At 39.1% G+C, this 18,755-nt stretch overlaps 1 protein-coding gene across 10 annotated transcripts in view; it reads left to right on the forward strand.

Moving 5' to 3' along the window:
- Window positions 1–18,755, forward strand: part of Cadm1 (cell adhesion molecule 1) — a 326,958-nt gene that overhangs the window by 290,477 nt on the left and 17,726 nt on the right. For 5 of the 10 annotated variants that reach the window (XM_048795860.1, XM_048795858.1, XM_048795859.1 and 2 more), the window contains 2 exons: window positions 4,780–4,812; window positions 11,977–12,030. The exons of 3 other annotated variants lie outside the window; for them this stretch is intronic. In XM_048795860.1, the coding sequence (XP_048651817.1) occupies window positions 4,780–4,812; window positions 11,977–12,030 (87 nt within the window). The remainder of the gene's footprint in view (window positions 1–4,779; window positions 4,813–11,976; window positions 12,031–18,755) is intronic. 2 more of the 10 variants (XM_015489852.2, XM_048795865.1) reach the window with 1 other exon arrangement.

Genomic DNA, 18,755 nt, shown 5'->3' on the forward strand with positions numbered 1-18,755 from the left:
CTTGTTAAATGAAACCACTATACAGATTCCTATTATTTTGCAGAACATCTGGTTTGCAAATGAAAAGATCTCTGGGGCACAGCAGCACAGAGTGAACAATTCTGAAGAAGCTTTTAACAAAACTTGGAAATTGCTGAACAAAAAAACAAAAACACAAAAAAAATCAACTCCCCTTCCTGCTGTTCAGTGTCACACAATCTTTTCACTCAAAAGGGTAGATGACATTAAAAAGTAAAAGAGCTTCACTGTGGCTCTCTTGTTTGGGCCTTTAGCTTTGTTTTGTACCTATCTATTTCTCTCATCCCTAAGAAATGGGAGTTAACTAAATGCAAAATACAGATAGCAAGGAAATTAAATGGGAAACCAGTAGAAAACAAATTTCAAAGTTTAATTTTCTAGCATTTATTTTTGCTTTCAATAGATTTCAAATAAGTTGAAAAGAGAAGAGAGAGAAAGAGAAACACCTGTATTAATAGACGTTGGCCAGCACAACACTACTATGAAATAAAATTGTCAGGGGAATTCCTTGCGTGCCCTGGTGTCTCGATTTAAAGCACCTCCATAATGCAAACTGAAGGGGAATTCAATTAAGAAAACCCATTGGCTTCTTATTGACTTTAGTTAAGAAAATAAACTGGGGGAGAGTGTATTAAAATATGTCAGTCTGATTAGTATGCTTGCATTTAAGCTTATGACAATCAAAATGGGAGAATTTAAATTCTTTACAATTAAGCTCTGCTTCTGAGTAGATTGGGTTCTCTGAGTTATTCCACTGTGCATTTTTAAATGTACACCCTGCTTTCACACACCCCAAAACACAGCCTGACAGTGAATGTGTGCATTGTAAAGTGGGAGCAACACAGATCAATCTGGGAAGAAAAAGTATTTAAGGTTGTGAATTTAATTTTGTTCTAGGATTTTCATTTTCATTTATGGCACCCGTTGTGTTTGAGACCACAGACTAATTTATGGATTAGTTTTAAACCCCCAGTCTGTCACACTCAATGAACAATTCTAAGTTGGAGAGAATCCATATGAAAGGATTAGAATGTGCCACAGTGGAGCTTACACATGACTGTTTCAACTAAATATTGCCCAGCTGCCGCTCATGCAGTAATTTTTTTTTAATTTCTTTGCTACTTGGTTAAATGGCTAGTGTCTCTAATCTCACACATTGTCAGAGCTTTTTCAGTTTATAAATATCTTACTGTGACACGAGATACATGTGATCTTTCATTTATTCAAGACAGGGTCGCATCAACTGTAGGACTAGGAGACTAAGAAGAGAAGTCAATATTTAGTGAAATGTGTGTCTTTCAAATAATAGTGCAGGGCCCTTCCTCGGACACCTTGTTTGATTATACTCATAAAACAGCCAGGGAGTGACTATTAAGACCGTACACACTTACTGGGTTTGCAAGAACAGGGGATTGGTTTTTTTTGTTGACCATATAAAATAAATGTACAATAAATCTGCCCTCATTGTAATTAAAATTAAAATAGAGACTATAGCTCACCTAGGCCCTTTTAATTTCATAACCCAATACCGCTATAAGTCCAATTTAACTTTTTGCGACCATTTTTTTATAGGCCTGGCTCAAAGATTATTTTTTTAAGGCAGCAACAAAATGAGGTTTAAAAAAGCCTTTGTTAAGGCAATTAGACACTCTCATTTTTCAAGCCGATTATAGCATTTATAACTTATATTGGAAGTATTCTGTTTGCATTTTGCACCTACACTTGGACAAAATGATGAACCCACAAGTTGATTCAGAGGGGTGATCTTGCACATTTCTTCACCTTGTGATTAAGATACCCTAATAAATCCTGCTTTTCAAAGCTGTACTCACAGGGTGTCTGTGATTTCTGCATGAAGTAATAATGCAATTAGGAAGGAGAGTTAAATTCTGCTATATAGTGTTCTCCTGCGGGGAACACAAAGTCACTTGTAAAGAATTCTTCCTTATGCTGGGCATGGTAGCACATGCCTGTAATCCCAGCAGCTGGGGAGGCCCGAGGCAGGAGGATCGTGAGTTCAAAGCCAGCCTCAACCATTTAGTGAGATCCTGTTTCAAAATAAAAAATAAAAAGGGCTGAGGATGTGGCTCGGTGGTTAAGTGCTCCTGGGTTCAATTCCCGTACCAAAAAAAAAAAAAAATTCTTTCCTTGAAATAGTCTCTGTTGAGGTAATATACAGATGTTTTCAGAGAACCAGAGTAACTGGCTCCCCACATGCACCCTCATTCTTGGTCTAAACCTTGTAGCCAACTATGTTTCCTCTGCGGTCTCCTCCATTGCTATTCATGGGTTTACCATTTCTAGCTGCAGGAACTGTGTTGTTTGACTTGAACATGTGTTTGCTTAACTGTTTTAGAATGTGTTTTTTCCTTCTCAATTCCTTTTGTCCTCTCTGTTGGGTGCAATTGATGGATTTCCCATCCCCAGAGTGGCAAAGCAAGGTGCACTATGAACTTGCCTTCATTTATTTTCTAGTACCCACATCAGAGTTTATGCCTAGCTTCAGTTGGTTTAATTTCATCAGGAAGCTGACATAATGTTGTGATGCAGGAACACAGTAAATTGGGGTCATTGGTTAATGCTCAGATATTATGTTTAAAGATTCTAACCCTGAGGTTTTAATTCCACCCTGTTTCTTTTATTTTATACTAATTGTGTACCTGATTTTAAAAATAAATAATAATAATAATAATAATAAAGCATATTAGAAGTGCTACCACAAAAGTAATGGACCAAAGTGTTCATTGGTTTATTTTCTCTATTTTGGAGAGGAGCCAATGCCTACCCATAAAATGTATTAACATGCATCTAAGTGTTTCTGTACAAATGTGCATTTGATTTTGCCCCTCAAGTTTAAAGTGTCTCAAACTAATGCTGGACTTGGATATTTCAACTAAGGAGATGTATCATCTTTGTTGTGAGAATCTGGTGTAGAATGTTGTTTCAACTGTACAATTTCCTGTATTGTTTTTTACTGCTATTTTATGCACACAGACTTGTCTTATAAGTAAGTATTGTGTTCTTATGCGGTATATTTTATGTTTTTCTTTCCCTCCTCAATTCTTGAGAGATTCAGCTATCAGTTATATTAAGGTGCATTGGGCTCTCAGACTTCTGGTTAATTCTGGCTCCTTAGAAGGGCTCTAATTTTTGATGGTATAGGGTCCTGAGGAAAGCATGCCAACTGAAGGGGAACGCCGGTGTGAATTCATGTGTTCTATTAATAAATCCGAAGCTCTAGGCTCATCTGACGCCCCTCTAAAAAAGTTATGTTCAACTCCAGTGCATTTAAACATTGCCTGTGTTGAATCTAAAAGTCTTTTGGAGTCTCCAGAACTTATGAAAACAGTTACCAGCTAAATAGCTGCATTAGAGAAAAAGACAGGGAATTTCTCTTAGCATTCACCCACAACCCCACTTCAGTCACCAGCTTTTGACTAGAGATGACTAGCTCGTGTCCCAGTGTCACCATTCCTTCCTGGCAGGAAGAATAGTAGAAGAAGCATGCGCGAGAGTTATAGAATTGAAAAAGAAAGCTCGGCCAGATGCGGGTTCACATTGAAATGAAATTGGCTAAAAGAGTGGTGTTAAAATGACTGGAAAAAGAATGTCGTCATGTGTTTTGTTAGATATTTATCCCACTTCCCCTCTTGCCAAAAATAAAGAGAAGATTCCTTGATCCTTTTGGAGGAATCTCCTGTGAAGAAGAGCCACTTCGGTATGCCAGGTTTAAAAGCTTGGTAGAAGGAAGAGAAAACTTGAACAGCATTAGAAATAGAAGAGGAAGAAGAGACAAGCCATATTTTCTTTCTCAACAAGTGCACCTAGCAGTGAAAAAACTGATTGCTCTGTCTCCTAATCCAGCAATGAGGGTTCAACTCCCGGCAGCTCAGAACTGTGAACTTAGTTCTCAATTGTGAGCAAAAAAAATGGCTGAATACTTAAATTTTTGGAATGTCATATAATTAGAAGTGGCATTTGGCAGATTGTGTAGACTTGTGTCTTTTTATGAAAGGCTCTGCTCTTGACTTGTAACATATTAAGAGCTGCAGAATGCAGAGTGAATTAGTTGTATGTGTCTGTGTGCATGTGTGTGGAAACTAATCTGCAAAAACCTTGAACATGTTCATTCCTATGGCCTCGCAGTTAATTGAACTTTCCAGCTAAGCTCTGCTGAAATAATACAGTGAATGGAAAACTCGATCCTGTATATTGCATATCCATCTACAGACATCTGAGCGTAAACAGTGAAAGGATCCTAAAAGTGCAACTGATTCAGCGATACCTGATTGGCAGTCAAGAAGCCCAAGTGCCCGGGTGGGTTGGGTTAAAACAAAGGCAATGTTTGAATGTATGAATCCATTGTTTAACCAGCTTCCGACTGAGCTTTTTCTGTCGCAGTCTTGAGCCTTGATGCGTTAAGAGCCATTTACCAGCCACTGAGTTTGCACTGGTGTTTCTCGTCACTTTGCATGTTCCCATGACTATGGACGAGCAAATATATGTGTCCTGGCAAGACCCCCAGAACCAAAGAATTTACTGTTTTCCTCACTGGCTCGCAGCTTTGAGCTCCAGGCATGTCTTAAAACAGTGCAACTCACTTCAAATGCTTTTTGCTTTTCATTTATTATTGCTTGTCACGCGATGTTCTTTGAAAGCTTGCTCATATATTATCTGTTCCATTTTTTTCCATTTTCCCTTTTTTTGCATGCTGTTCCTCCTGTTTCCTCCCTTCCTCCAATACTCTGTTCCCGTCTGTAGACACAACGGCGACGACAGAACCAGCAGTTCACGGTTGGTATCACATTCCTGTTTATCTACTTTCTCAGCGCTGCTGAGAGGCAAGGCAAGCTGGGAAAAAGAGAAATGTAGTCTTCAAGGGAACTCATGTTCCAAGTAGACTGATATCATAAATATACTATAACTTCTTAAGGCTTGAAAGGATGTCTAGTCTTGTCATTTTTGTTGTGAGTTCAGTAGCCAATGGTTGCAATCTGAGATGAGGCCTCCTCCTCACTGGCTGGTGGCATGGCGGGAGTTTCAGTTTTACGTAGTCCCCTTGCTTATAAAACTCCACCAAATCTTGAAATGCATGGGACTTTAAACACACTAATATTTGCCTTAGCAACATAACATCTGAATCATAGGCTCAGTTGCTTTCTGCATTTGTAGGCCATAGTCCCAGGTAAATTTCAAAGGGGGTCATATGTATGGTTTAGTAGTTGAGATTGAAGGTCAGGGAGGAATATCTCTGTTTAAATTCACAAGGTGGTAATGAGGACGGCCATTGATCCTCTTTAGAAAAATTATGAATTTAATTATTTTCCTACATGTATTTACCCCAGACCCTTACCCCATTTCATGCACTCTAAATCTCTGTGTGTTCATTTAAGTTTATGTTTACATTTGGCAGAAAACATCCCCAAGCCAAGAGTGATACTATACTATACATCAATTTGAACATCATTAGCTGGCACTTAAAAATAAAAAGTCATTGCTGTGTGAGTGCTTTGCAGGCAAAATAACGCTTTTAACCAAAAAGGGATTAAAACATGAGTGAGTAAAGTTTAGACAGGGACATCAGGAAGTAAGATGTCTCCCCATCTCACCAGTGGCTCACTGGGTTGGGATAATTTTATTAACTTTCCTGTGTCTTTCTCATCAGAAAATGAGAATCATTTCATCTGTATATTACTTGATTGCTTACCTCAAATTTAACCCTGGCTAGATTGTGCTTAGAGAATATGTTAGGTTTAAAATGAGTTGAATTTTAATAATTGAATCCAAGGGAATCGTTGGGTAAAGGGCCTCCTTCAGTCACTTTGCATACTGTACAGATTGGAAATTTATTATTTCAATAATAAGAGATGATCAGCCAACCTTGTCGTATTAATTCAGCTTCTAGAGTAACCTCTCCTACCCCGACCAATTTCCTTAAAAAGACCTACATTTGATAACTTACCAGTTGGAAATCTCAAAACAAAATTTGAGATTTTGTCCTTAGATATCAGCCCATGGTCAGGGTTGGCAGCTCACCCTCATGTTTGGACTTCCTAGTGAGGAATTCTGAGAGAGCTGAGCAAGCTCAGGAATGGATTGACAGATCCCATCCACTTCCACTTCACTCTGCCCTTTCCTGTCATTGACACAAAGGAAAAAGTTAATAAAATAAGTTAAAGTGGCCAGGTACATTGACAATCATGAGAAATCAATTAGGTATAAAACTTGTGCTTGCTAAGGTGGTGCCCCATCGTGCTTGCTACATCTCAGGCTTTGCACTCCATTAAGCTCAGTTATTTGTATGTTTCATCATTAATTGAGCACCTCCTGACTTTTATCGATTATTCTCAGAGCTTTAAGGTTATTTTAATGTAGTTCAAGAGATTTTGTTCTTTTTAAGATAATTTAAGTTCTGAGCTTCCTATAATTAACTATAGGGTCAAATGTAACCATAAGATTCCTGAATTCTGTGATCTTTGAAGGAGTAGACATCATTTATTTCCTAAAGCTCCATAGTTCTATTTTTAGATTCCTTCAGTAAAATTCATGTGTTTTGGGGGGTTCATCCCTAAAGACCTGGACAAGATATTTAAAGTATGAAATTTGTCCCTTGCCCTGAAAAATGAAAAGTAAACTCGGGGCCTGCTCCAGATTTTAGGGTTCAGTTTTTAATTAGGCCCTCCTCTTTAAAGAAAAAGGGAAAGTGATCTCTTTTTGTTGTATGATAAAGAGATGATTAAAATAGGACTTTATAGAATTCCTGTGGCCAGAAGTAGACATATGTGTGTATTATGAGAAGCAACCACTGTCTTATTAGCTTGGGGACAATATTCAAGCCCATGATACCTCAATAGAATGTTATTGACCAACATTGCATGTGAGATTTAGGGGGATAGAAAGAACAGCCTTATTGAGACACACACACACTCTTTCTCTCTCTCTCTCTCTCTCTCTCTCTCTGTCTCTCTCTCTTTAAATTGGACGCTTTAACAGCAAAGGAATAGAGAAGTGATAGATAATCCAAGCTGATCCCTGTATAATGCATTTATAAATACATTCTTCAGCTTGGCCAGTATCCTCATAGAATCTTCACAGAGAGCTCCAACATCTATTTTGAACAGCACACTTTCTAGCCCATGGCAAGAGTTCTAATAAAAAGCAAAGTAATATCTAAAATTTTACCTGTTGGGAGGGGGAATCTTCCAGGTCAGTTGTCAGGATAAAAAGATAATAGAACATGGTGAAAACTGGAAAGCAGGGGATCAGATTTCCAATGATTTTATTCTAGTACACTGTGGCTAAAACCCAACTTCTTCAGTACAGCAACCATTTGACTTATGTTCATCTGATGATAACCTTGAGATGTTCTTAATGGTGATCTGGGCCTAGAAAAATGTTAAGTGGTTTGATAACTTGGCAACTTAAATGACAAGACATATTAGATCAGCCAGCTGTGACCATCTTACTGGTCTTAAAAGTTGTCATACTAGATTTCTTTCCATATTTCTCTTTTATCTCATAAAAAGAAAAAGAAATTTTTTAAAACTTTCCCTTTGAAGACTCATTAAAATATTTTATTCAAGCTTGTGTTGCTAGAGTATGTATGAAGTTTATACTAATTGTTGATGTATGTTGACCATTTGTTCTTACCAATATCTGATTGGAATAAGCATGTATTGGAAGGTTAGAAGTGCATGGGCATGATTCAAAATCAAAATGGATTTTCTCCAAAAAGAAAACCAAACAATAATCAGCCACAATATATTTTTAAGGATCTGATAGTCACGATAAATATGAGTGTAAGAATGAGATTTTAGACTAGGCTGACACAAGGGATCTTCTCTGAATAAGGATCTTGAGCATTTGTGTTTTGGAGCTCATCCTTACAGGCCTGGACAGGAAGAATCCTGTGTTATGTGTGCATGTTGAGCAATGCAAAAAAAAAAAAAAAAAAAAAAACACTCTGCCAAATCCTGATACCACACTGTCTGAAATTGACGGCAGAAATGCATGAATGATTCAACGCACGGGTGGTGTAGTCGTTATTATGATTATTGATGTGTGGGTGTGTGTGACGGCTTTTGTTTGTTTGTTCAAATGTGGGCGCTTCTCTGTGTCTTGTGCCTTGTTCTTTTCCTGCTCTGTGTGTCCCCTCTCCCTTGCCCCCCCCCTCCCCCATGTGAGGGGTCGGGTGACAGCATGCCCATGGTCTGGAATAGTGCTTGTGCTTTTGCTGCACTGCAGTCAGCTGGCTTCCTTTGGGTTTGAGGTTCTCTCTCTCTCTCTCTCTCTCTCTCTCTCTCTCTCTCTCTCCTCAAGTCTACCTGCCCTCTTGCCTTTGTACCTCTTGATACAGTAGAGGCTGATGATCTCATGAATTTTCATATCCCAGATGAGTTTTTAAATAGATCTTAATTCAGTCTGTAACTGGGAACCCCTCTGAAGAATAATTTTTCATTTTCAGTTTGGGTTTCACAATGTTTGGCCAGTACTAAACACATGCTCGCCCCCTAGACTGCTGCCCTTAGGTTGCTGCCCCATGAATCTCCCTTTCCCTGACTATTTCATGAGTAGTGCAGAATTCTAAAAGCACATAAAATTTCCTTATCTTACTTTACATTCAATTGTGGGGAAATTCTTAAGCCCGTTTTAAAGAAAAATAGCCAGCAGTGCGCATTATTACAACCGCTATGTCCACCATCTGTGTATGTACCTCTATGTACATCTCTCTGTATGCGTACATAACAATGGCATTCAAAGGCTGTCATTCAGTCAAGGGACTCTGCAGACATTGTATGTTCTACCCAAGAACAAAGCTAAAGAGGTTTACGAATGGCTGCAGGACCTGAAGATTGCGTTTCAGCCTTGATATGCAGTTTGGAAACAATGTGCTACTGTTTAACGGCGTGAACCAAATTTCTGCTAATGGGAAGAAGGGAAAAACTCTCCACAAAAGCTGACAAAGCAGGAAGAACAGGATGACTGAGCTTTTAGATTAAAACTACCGGGGGCGTCTGAACTCTTAAGGCTGGTGATGGAAGTAACAGTTTCCATAATATGGCCAAGTGATCAGATGCGTGCCGCTTAGGTAAGAGAGAGCCGTCGCCTACTTTTTGTTTTTCATAATGGGAATGATACCAGGGCCAGTGGGCTGTTCTGTTTCCTAAGTTTTATTTGATCATTCTTTTTTGAAGTTTACCAAAACAAATGATACCCTGATGAACAGAACCCAGAAGCATTTAAATTTTACTATGATCTTGAGTTCACTTAAATGTCTGGTACTTCTTATTGTTTCTAATTTTTTGAGGCTTCTTTCCCCTGGTTTAAAATTGCCACATCATACCACATTGAGAAGTCAGCAGTGATGGTTGAAAAAGAGGGATTATAACCACAGAAGCCCTGAAAAGGCATAGGGTATGTCACAGCATGTTGGAACCTGAAGAAAAAGCAAAAATCAAAACACACGTCTCTGCAAAAGAGACGATCATTGTGCATATATTGAATTAGCACATTTGTACCTTAGGGTTTTCTTAATTGCTCAGAAAAATCCCGTATGGACAAAAAGTAAACTTTCATTTGTTTAACAAAATGTAAAGAAATTTGTTGAATGCATTTTAATTAGAATTTATGAGGAAGGGCTTTAATAGGTGATGTGAAATTTTAAAAAAGAAGAATCAAGAAGTAATTTCCCATTTATTGTTAAATCATGAAGTTGCCTTCTGAAGAGTAATCTCTGCTTCATAAAATGCATCTTTGTCTTTTTTTTGAGAAAATGAGAGGTGTATAATTTTTAACATGAAAGAAAAATACCTAAGCCAATGCAATTTTAGGAAGTAAATTTTGCTTGTCCTCACTTGTACACTCAGTGCTTCAGTAAACTCTTCCTAATTATATTTATTCAGAAATTATCCAACTATGGCAGAGTGCTGTAGATTCATAAAAGACAATAGTACTGCAAAAAACAAATTTAACGCCACTAGCCTAAAGGGCTTCTCACTTTGAAACATAATCTGAGCCGTAGATTCCAGATGAATTGGTATATTTTAAAGTTTATGCCATTAAAAATGACAGTTTCAGCTTTAATGAGGTGTATATCAACTGTCTGATGCTTCTTAATGGAAAACTTTGCATATCGATATTTCATAAACATGTTTGTCTTTATTTTTTAAAATTAGCTTTCTATTGCCCTCCCCAAGGAAACAAGCCTCCATCAGTAAAGCTGCCTGCTTGAAACATCCTTGTTTAATGTGGTTCAGTGGGCACCAAGCACGTATGTAGAACACTTTGATATTCATTGGGCCACACAGAAGGAGGGATTAACCTTCTGAGAACAGAAAATTCATAATTAACAACAGAGAGGTACTTTATGTTGCCCATTTATAACAGTTATTCAAATAATTGTATTCATCAGTCTTTATACAATGGATAAAGCCAATTAGAAATAGGAATGCTTTCAACCTATCAGATTTCAGAACAAATGGGCAGCATCTCAACTCTGTTGCCTCTATAATTTATTGCATTACTCATGTTTTCCCTTTAGTTGCCTAAATCTATAGTTTGAGGACACCTGTGGACTCGAAGTCCTCTCATTTTGATTGGGCACCTGTGTTTTGGCAACGAGGGGTCATGAGGGAAATTCTTCCTCAGGCTGATGATGTGACAGCCTTCTCTCACAGAACCAACCTGGCTGTCAATATTCACTTGGCTTCTTTATAAACCCAGGCTTTAGTGACCATTTGTACAGGATCATTTTGGTTAATTTGGGTTTTTTCAAATAGGGCAATCAGTATATTTTTGTTCCAGAGCATTTGTTTTGGTTGCTTTTTAGGCTCTGGTTGGTGTCTCACTGAGGATTACTCCCAAATCATTAATTTAGCAAATACTAACTGAGAGTACACTTTGTGCTTGGCCATACGAAAGAAGAGAAAGATGCAACACTAAATAAGACTTGCATCTGTCACCAATCACCCTGCAGCTGTATAGGTTCACAGGCATCCTCAGGAAGTGGCAGTTCCATTAGAGCAGCATACATAAACCTTTGTGGGAATTCCAGTTCCTGGACTTGGAGGAGAGCAGCAAACAAGGCAAGGCCGCCTTGACTGTGGAGCCTTTGGTGTGGCTTAAAAAACTTCATTAAAAGACCGGCCCCATACAAAGCAGGAGGAAATGGCAGCCATCTCCTAGCTGAGCTGCCCATTGTTTACCTACTTCCCTCTTCACCTCCTTTAATTCAAATCAGAGCTTGCTGAGAACCATCCGCCTCTGGCCAACATCAAGGTTGACCCTGATATAGGCATTTCCAGCCCCTACTTTATTACCTCCTGACCTAACTGCTTTTTCAGCTTTGAGGGTTTTATTTTTCAGGAATACCATTGATTTATGAAATTCTCTTTTTTAAAAAAAATAATTTTGCACATCAGATTTTCTGATGAAGGCATAACCTGCAATCTGCAGTTAGCAGATGCTGTACCATTTTGAGATATGTGATCCAAGATCATCATAAATTGATAATGAACTGTGTTTGTCAGTATTGGCAAAGGATTTCAATTTACAGTAAAACGTGAAATACAACTTACATACATCAGTATGTAACATCTAAATACATTTGTATTTAAGAGATGTCTCAGAGCATCAACAGCTAACAATCAAGCTTTCTTTTTTTTTTTTTCTTTTTGCATGCTGTTACGAATGAGTGATTTTAAACATTCACCTTCATGTTTCATGTGCTTTGAACAGTGGATACTGAGGAATCTTTCTGCCTCGATTGTGTATCAATAACAAAATTACATGATTGAAGACATGAATTTATGGATTAATACAGTCAAGCTATCCAAAAAAAAGCGAGAGATAGCAAGAGATTTGGCTCATGTTTTTTAAAAAATTCATCCTCAGTTCTTAAGTGTTTTGTTTATGTCCCTCGAGGAACGAAAAGAAAAACGATTTGTTTTTACTTGTAAGGCCTTACTCAGTTGCCCAATTCCGCAGAAGAACTGGACAGTGAGGATCTCTCAGGTAAGGGCTAGTCATTAGGTAAGGCACTGCAGTGTCCAACCTGTGGACAGTCTGTCTACTTCTCTACAAAATGGCCATTGGTTTGCAGAGCAATCAATTGGCAAGTACGGATTTTGATACTAATAAAAGAACAAATTTTTATCGACACTTTCTTCCTCCCCTCCCCACTCATCTGCCCATCTCTCTTCCCTGTGGTAGTAATAATATTTATACTTCAGATCAAGGCCAGTCCTTTTAATTCAGTGGAGGTCAAGTTATCTTTGGGATTGTCCCAAAGCCACTCTGTGTTCAGTGGCTTAAAATAATGTTTATGTCCTAGATATAGAATGGTTTAGGAGAAATTTTGTTGCATTACAAAGCAGTTTAAGGATGTTGGATTATGTGACAAGATCTTAAACTCATATTGACTGTCTACTTCTGTGGAATAGACTTGAAAAGCCATGACATAGTTATCTTAGAAGTAGGGGGTAGGGAAGGGCAGGCAAGAAGGGGGGGACAATTGTTTTGTCACACACCATGATGTAAACTAATTATCCACCTCAGACCTTTTTCACAGCACACTGAGCTCTTGCAAAAGTAGGTTTCATGCTTGATTCCAGGATTTAGGTGTTACTAATCCAGAATAAGAAGCATATCCTAAAAAGGAGGGAGGGAGGAGATTTAAAGTGGTCAGAGCTAAACAATTATTTGAGCTCCCATGATGTTGTGAGACTTCATTGCCAACCAGCTACAGCTTCTTGGACACTTTGATCAGTCACTTGGTAAATCGGTAAGCAAGTCCTTTCCTTGTCATCACAACAGAGAAACTAAGGCATAGGGTGTGCACGCTCATTCCAGCCCGTCGGAAAAAAGGTTCCACATCACCTCTTCCCAAAGAGTTCCACAGCAGCTCCCTTGAACAGCAGGTTATTGAGGTCCAGTCCCAACTATAAGTTTTACCCAGTGTGAAAACAAGATAGTACTGCTCAGTTTTTTCAAAAGCAATAGATGTAGTGCCCACTGTGCATACTTTTATTTTTCTGTTATGTGCCATGTGCCAGTGTGCACTTAGTTGTTAAATTGTTCCAGAGTGGAAACTTCCAGGAGACCACACTGGTTTTGCTCACTGCTGTACACCTATCCTATAGTAAGCACCCAGCTGATCCTTGTTGGATGAATGAGTGAAATCTGAATCCCAGTGAATTTAGATAAATAAATAGAACATGAGAAAGATAGCCAGCCCATCGATAGTTTTTGTTTGCCTCTTATTTGTGTTGTGTTTAGAGAAGTTATGAAAACATTGACCTAATTTTCTTTTAAAATAAGAGTTAAGTCCTTCTTCCTGCTTAAAATGTGATGCCAGAAGTAAGCAATTTCTGCTTGCATTCCTGGTTGTAGATGGTCTCCATTCAGTACTGACCCGAAATAAAACAACTCTGACACAGTGGTCCTAGAAATTGGAGCTTCTCAAGGATTCTAAGACAGGAGTTCTCATAGGTTGGCCCTGATCCCTCATGGCGTATGAGCCAGACAAGGATTACTAGGATAGGCAAAAGTAAGTTTTCTCCTCTTTAGGGAAACGGGTCTAAACCAGCGACCCACCCCTTCTTCTAGCATCATCAATTAGGAATACTCCAAGCCTCATCCCTGCACCAAGTCAGATGGGTCTCTGCTGCAGTTCTATCAATCACCCAAGTCAGGAGCAATAAACCAACAACTGTTTGTGTTCATAATAATTCAGTTAAATTAATAATTATGTTGTCCCCCTCCCCCACACCCTCCAGGAACACCACAGTCATATTGCTCAGGAGCAGTAAGTCATGTACAGCACTGATGAACTAGCAGGCTGGGGCCGGGCTGCCTTTGCATCTGGTTTGATGAACTAATCAAAAACTGATTAGCACCTTTGTTCAAAGGGGATGCTGATTAATCAATTACTATTGATTGTGAGCTTGGCTTCACTCGGCAGCAAAGAGACATCTGAAGGGGAAAAAAAACAACCAATAAAAATTGAGCAGCTGTCATAGTGTTTAAATTTATTAAAACAAAATACATTATTTTTTATGAAGCTGTCTTGAAATGGGTCACTGAAGGGGAGCATATTGATTGAGAAAGGATGAACTTCTCAAATTTCTGTAGCCTAGAGACTGAATTCAATTATAATACAAGACAAACAGGTTAACACCCGTCTTAAACAGCCCATCAATAAATTAGAGTAGGTGTTGCACATTTAATGCTAAACTGTAGTAATGAATAATATTATCTATTCCCTGCTGCATCAGGGTAGAAATTCCACCCTTTCCATATTATGGATAAATGTTATATACTTCCAAATAATGAGGGTCTGTCTTCTCCCTTGCCCTTCTGGCCCTGCTCCCCCATTCATCAGTGATACCTCAGTTAATGACAGTTTCATAAGCAGCATATGGTGTGCCATCCTCACCCAGCAAAGCAAGTCACCCAGCTGATCCTCCTCTGTAATCTGCATTAAAAAAATGATGCTTGTGTGTAGTTCAATGATTTAATTATTGGCAGACCTAGGGAGCTCACCCAGTTCTACTTGGAACCCTTTCATTTACTTTTTTGGGTGTTAACTTTATTGATGATGGATCTGCATGAGTTTTTGAATTGTTTTATCAATTACATCTGCTGTTTCCTGGTGACAGCTGGTGGTTATTGCCACCCATGTGGAATAGAATAGCTTTAAGCATATTTGTCCTTCTATTTGATTTTAAAACTTTTTAAAAAATATCTCCAGCTGCCTCCCTCTCTTCAGCAGTGGAGGGGCCTTCAGGATCTGTTTAGTGGAGTGAGGAGGTAAACAGGGTAAATAGTGTACCAGATAATGGCCCTCCAGCATAATCAAAGCAATCCATCAGACTTCTGCTTTTGAAACAAAGGCACCAATAAGAAATAACCTGAGCTGTTTTCAACTCTTGCTCTACAAATGAGAAAGTGATCTGAAAAAGTCTTACATGTCCCTCAGCAATCCACAAAAAAAAAGTATGAGTGGAGGGCAAATTCTGCATGACATTAATAATCCTTGCCTAGCTGTTAGGAGGGACCCAGTGAATCAACTGTAGTTCCCTAAATGGATTATAAACGCAGCATGGGCTCTAAATTTAGATGATGGAACAACTTAAAGGCCTGTAGGATCCCATTGTCAGTCAGTGTGGAATATGAGACCATCGGTCACCAGAGTGCCCTAAAGCCTGGCTGACTTGCTTAAAATGTATGAGAAACTTAGTCACCATAGCATTTAAGGAGATGCTTTCTTCATTGACCCCCACATAAAGTATGACTCCATTTTGGCAAACAGGCTGTTTAATGTCCTTGGTAGACTAACAGTAATGATAATATAGAAAATGTCAGAAAACAGAGGGACTGGACAGATACATTTAAGGTGAAGTGTGGTATTATTTGACTTGTGTCTGTATCATGGTTTATAGCTTCAAAAGGCTTTCCACACACATTCGCTCATTTGATCTCAATTCATTCGACAAACCTACTTGAGGCCCATGTGCTGGGCACTGGCTGTTACCTGGCAGGCAGCAGTGAACAGAACTGGCTTGGAGCTGAGGTGGCCCGTGGATTTCACAGACCAAGGCCCTGCTCGCATGTGTGAATTCCTAGTCGGGGAGACACACTCAAGATATGAGTTTGTTTCACACAGTACCCAATGCTGGGTCCAGGGGGACCTGGAGATATGAAAGTGAGGACTAGAACAGGAGAGGTGGAGGGTAGTTCAGGAAAGCTCACCTAGGAAGGCAACTGGAAGTGGAAGGCCTGATGGATGAGAATGAGTAGCCTTGGGAGGATTCTCAGGAAAATCAATCCTGTGCAATTGTTAAAGAAGGGTTGTTAGTCTCCATTTATAAATGAGGAAACCAGGCTCCAGGGGCTAAGTGATTTACTTAAGAGACAGACAAACATGGGTCCTCCTGCCTCTAGAGGAAATAGAGGAGTTTGTTTTAGAAGGTTTGCCCTTTCGGTGTGGAATCCACAGCCACTCTGGGGTCTTTGGGAATCCTGTTTGTCTTGCCCCTTGTCATCTCAGCGTGTGCCTGTAGGGAATGAGGAGGAAAAAGTCAGGCACTCCACATATACCATCAGATGTAAAGCCACGTGCTGAGTGACCTGGAAAAGTCTTTTCTGACATCAAATCAAGCTCCTTCCCGCTCAGAGAAAAGTTAAACTCTGCTCTGATGTTTTAAGTCCACAGTCCCATTGGTCCCCCTGAGTTATGGATCAGTGTTCCCCTGAGTGGTCCTAAATGCCATAGGAAAGTGATGAGTTAGAAAATTTCTTCTTTAAAAGTTCAATTCAGTAAATTCGGTAAACTAAAAAAGTGAAATAAATAAAATTTAAAAATAAATAAATAAATAATCACATTGAGGTTGATGCCAGCTCGTCTGCAACCTTTCCCAAGCATAAGTTTGAACTTCATCCTAGTGCCGATCTTTCTCATAATCCAACATGCTACCCTTTCACCATGGGGAGGAAGGAGACCACCAAATAGGAACTTTCTTTTCCAAACTAAAAAAGTTGGCAGGTCCTAATGCAAAGTGTAGATTCGAGTTCTACAGGTTGGACACTGCTTTGGGGTGACTTCACCATATTCATTAATCCATCTTCCTCACACCCCCAAATGCCTGAGATCCACTGAAGCATCTTTCTGCAGAGAGAGATTCTAGTGGGAATTGTGTGTTTGGAAATACTTTACAACTCTTTCCTCTTTGTCAGGTGTCTACTTCTTTAAGGAAAACTCTGGTGTCATCCTCAGTGCCTTTCTGTTTCTTAAAATGGAAGAGGCAGTTGCACTCCCAAGTTTTTATCGTTATGAGATGAGCAGAGCCAACTTGTAAGCTTGGCTTTTGGTCTCTCTGGAAAAGCTAAATGCCTTGGGAGGATTTGCATCCTGTTGCCTCAATCAAGTAATTTCTACTGTTGGTTAAACTAAATCGAGTAGCTTGATAAAGGAGAAAAATCGACATTAAAAAAACAAACAACACTTGTTTTCATATTTAGCTGACAACAAGTATTTCATATTCCTGATACTCAAATGGTATACCTGAATCATAACTTGAACCAGATGGCCTTCAGCTGCCAGGCCCACAGCCTTGACTATCATAGAAGACAGAGAGGCTGTTAGTTACACTGGTGTCTGTTCCATGTAAGTGAAAAGAGTTTGGTGACTTCAACTCAGTATTTATTGGGTATCTTACTATGTGTGAACAATGCTGAGTATGCACTACAACCCTTCACCCTAAAAAGCTGATAATTATTTGCCTTGGGTCTGTGATAAGAACTAGAAAAACCCTCCTTCAGCTTTTATATAGAAGATTTAAATTTTGCAAGCATTTACTGAGTCCCTGTGATACGTCAAGCCCTAAGCCAGATAGGCGCTTCCATACTCAGCAGCACATTGGCTTCTCGAAGCAGCCTTGGGCCGTGTATAATTGTGTTCAATGCTTCAGAGTGCCTGAGTGGCCTGCCTGAAGTCACAGAGAAAAGTAATAAAGCTCAATTTCCATCCCAGATCTGATGGCAAGTCCAGGGCACTTTCCCATGGGCCATGTAGGAGATGAGCTCCTAACTCGTCCCCTGTTTGGACCATTTTCTGGACAGCAGCGTAGGCAGAAACAGTCTAAGAAAGCCTGAGTCTGATCACTGAACGATGTGCAGCCACGATCTGCATGCAGGACTTCTAATTTAAATGAACACATACTGAGCTCTGGGTAGCACAATGAGGATGATTACTGCAGTTTTCCTTTAAGTAGCTTAACATAGTTCCTTTGAAATGTTAGTATAGCTGCAGCTACACTGCTAGAATTGAATGCAGCTGACGGGTAGTACTAGATGCTTGGGATGCTATATGGGAGTCTTCATGGTTTTCTTGCCTACGTTTATTCTTTCCCTTCCATTTTCTAAGACAGAAAAGAAAGGTTATGCTGCATAGAGGCTAGTGTGCTCCAATATATATTAACATCTTAATGGGAAAGCTGTGCATGTACTGTATACATTTACTACTCTCTGACAAGAGGGAATTAAATGTCAGAAGGATTTGTAGCATCTATAATTGAATTGGTGCTGAGAAAAGCAAATCTTAAAGAAGAATAACATATTAGGATTAGCAAATAATGTGGCATTTTGTCAGCGCATGCCATTCAGTTTGTTCCCCTTCAGTAATAAAGTTGTGCTTTTTAAAATGCACACTTATTTTTGTTGCCATAGATGAGAGCTTCAATAGGTGATGAAAATGAGTAGCTACATTTTTCAGATGGTAACAGGATTTTTGTGTATGTGTTTTAGTTTTTGGTCTGGTCTTTACTTTTTGTTTTGTTTTGTTTGGGTTTTGTCTTTTTTTTTTTTTTTTTGTGAAGTCAGATTTTTTGTTTTTGCTTCAGATTTGGAAAATCCACTGCCAGACCTTTTCCTTTCTTCCTAGCAAGAAGTAGCAAATGACATCATAGTCATTAAGCTTTTTCTGAGATAGACTAATCCCTACCAGCCTGAGGAAGCCAGAGGCAGCATTTCTATTATAAACACCAATTCTAAGAGTTTTTAATTAAACTGACTTGTCCAGCAAGACCTCAGCTGAACCAAATGACAAAACTGTTGCAAAAAGTCAACAGTTCTAACATTTTCTCAGCTCATCCACGAATGGGGGAAGGTCGAGGATCCGAGTAGTGTAATAAATCGGAGTAGGAGGACTTATAACATTAGAACCTCCACATTTTAAATAT

Source organism: Marmota marmota, unplaced genomic scaffold, assembly GCF_001458135.2.
Source record: "Marmota marmota marmota unplaced genomic scaffold, marMar, whole genome shotgun sequence".
In the NCBI taxonomy this organism is placed as follows: Eukaryota; Metazoa; Chordata; class Mammalia; order Rodentia; family Sciuridae; genus Marmota; species Marmota marmota.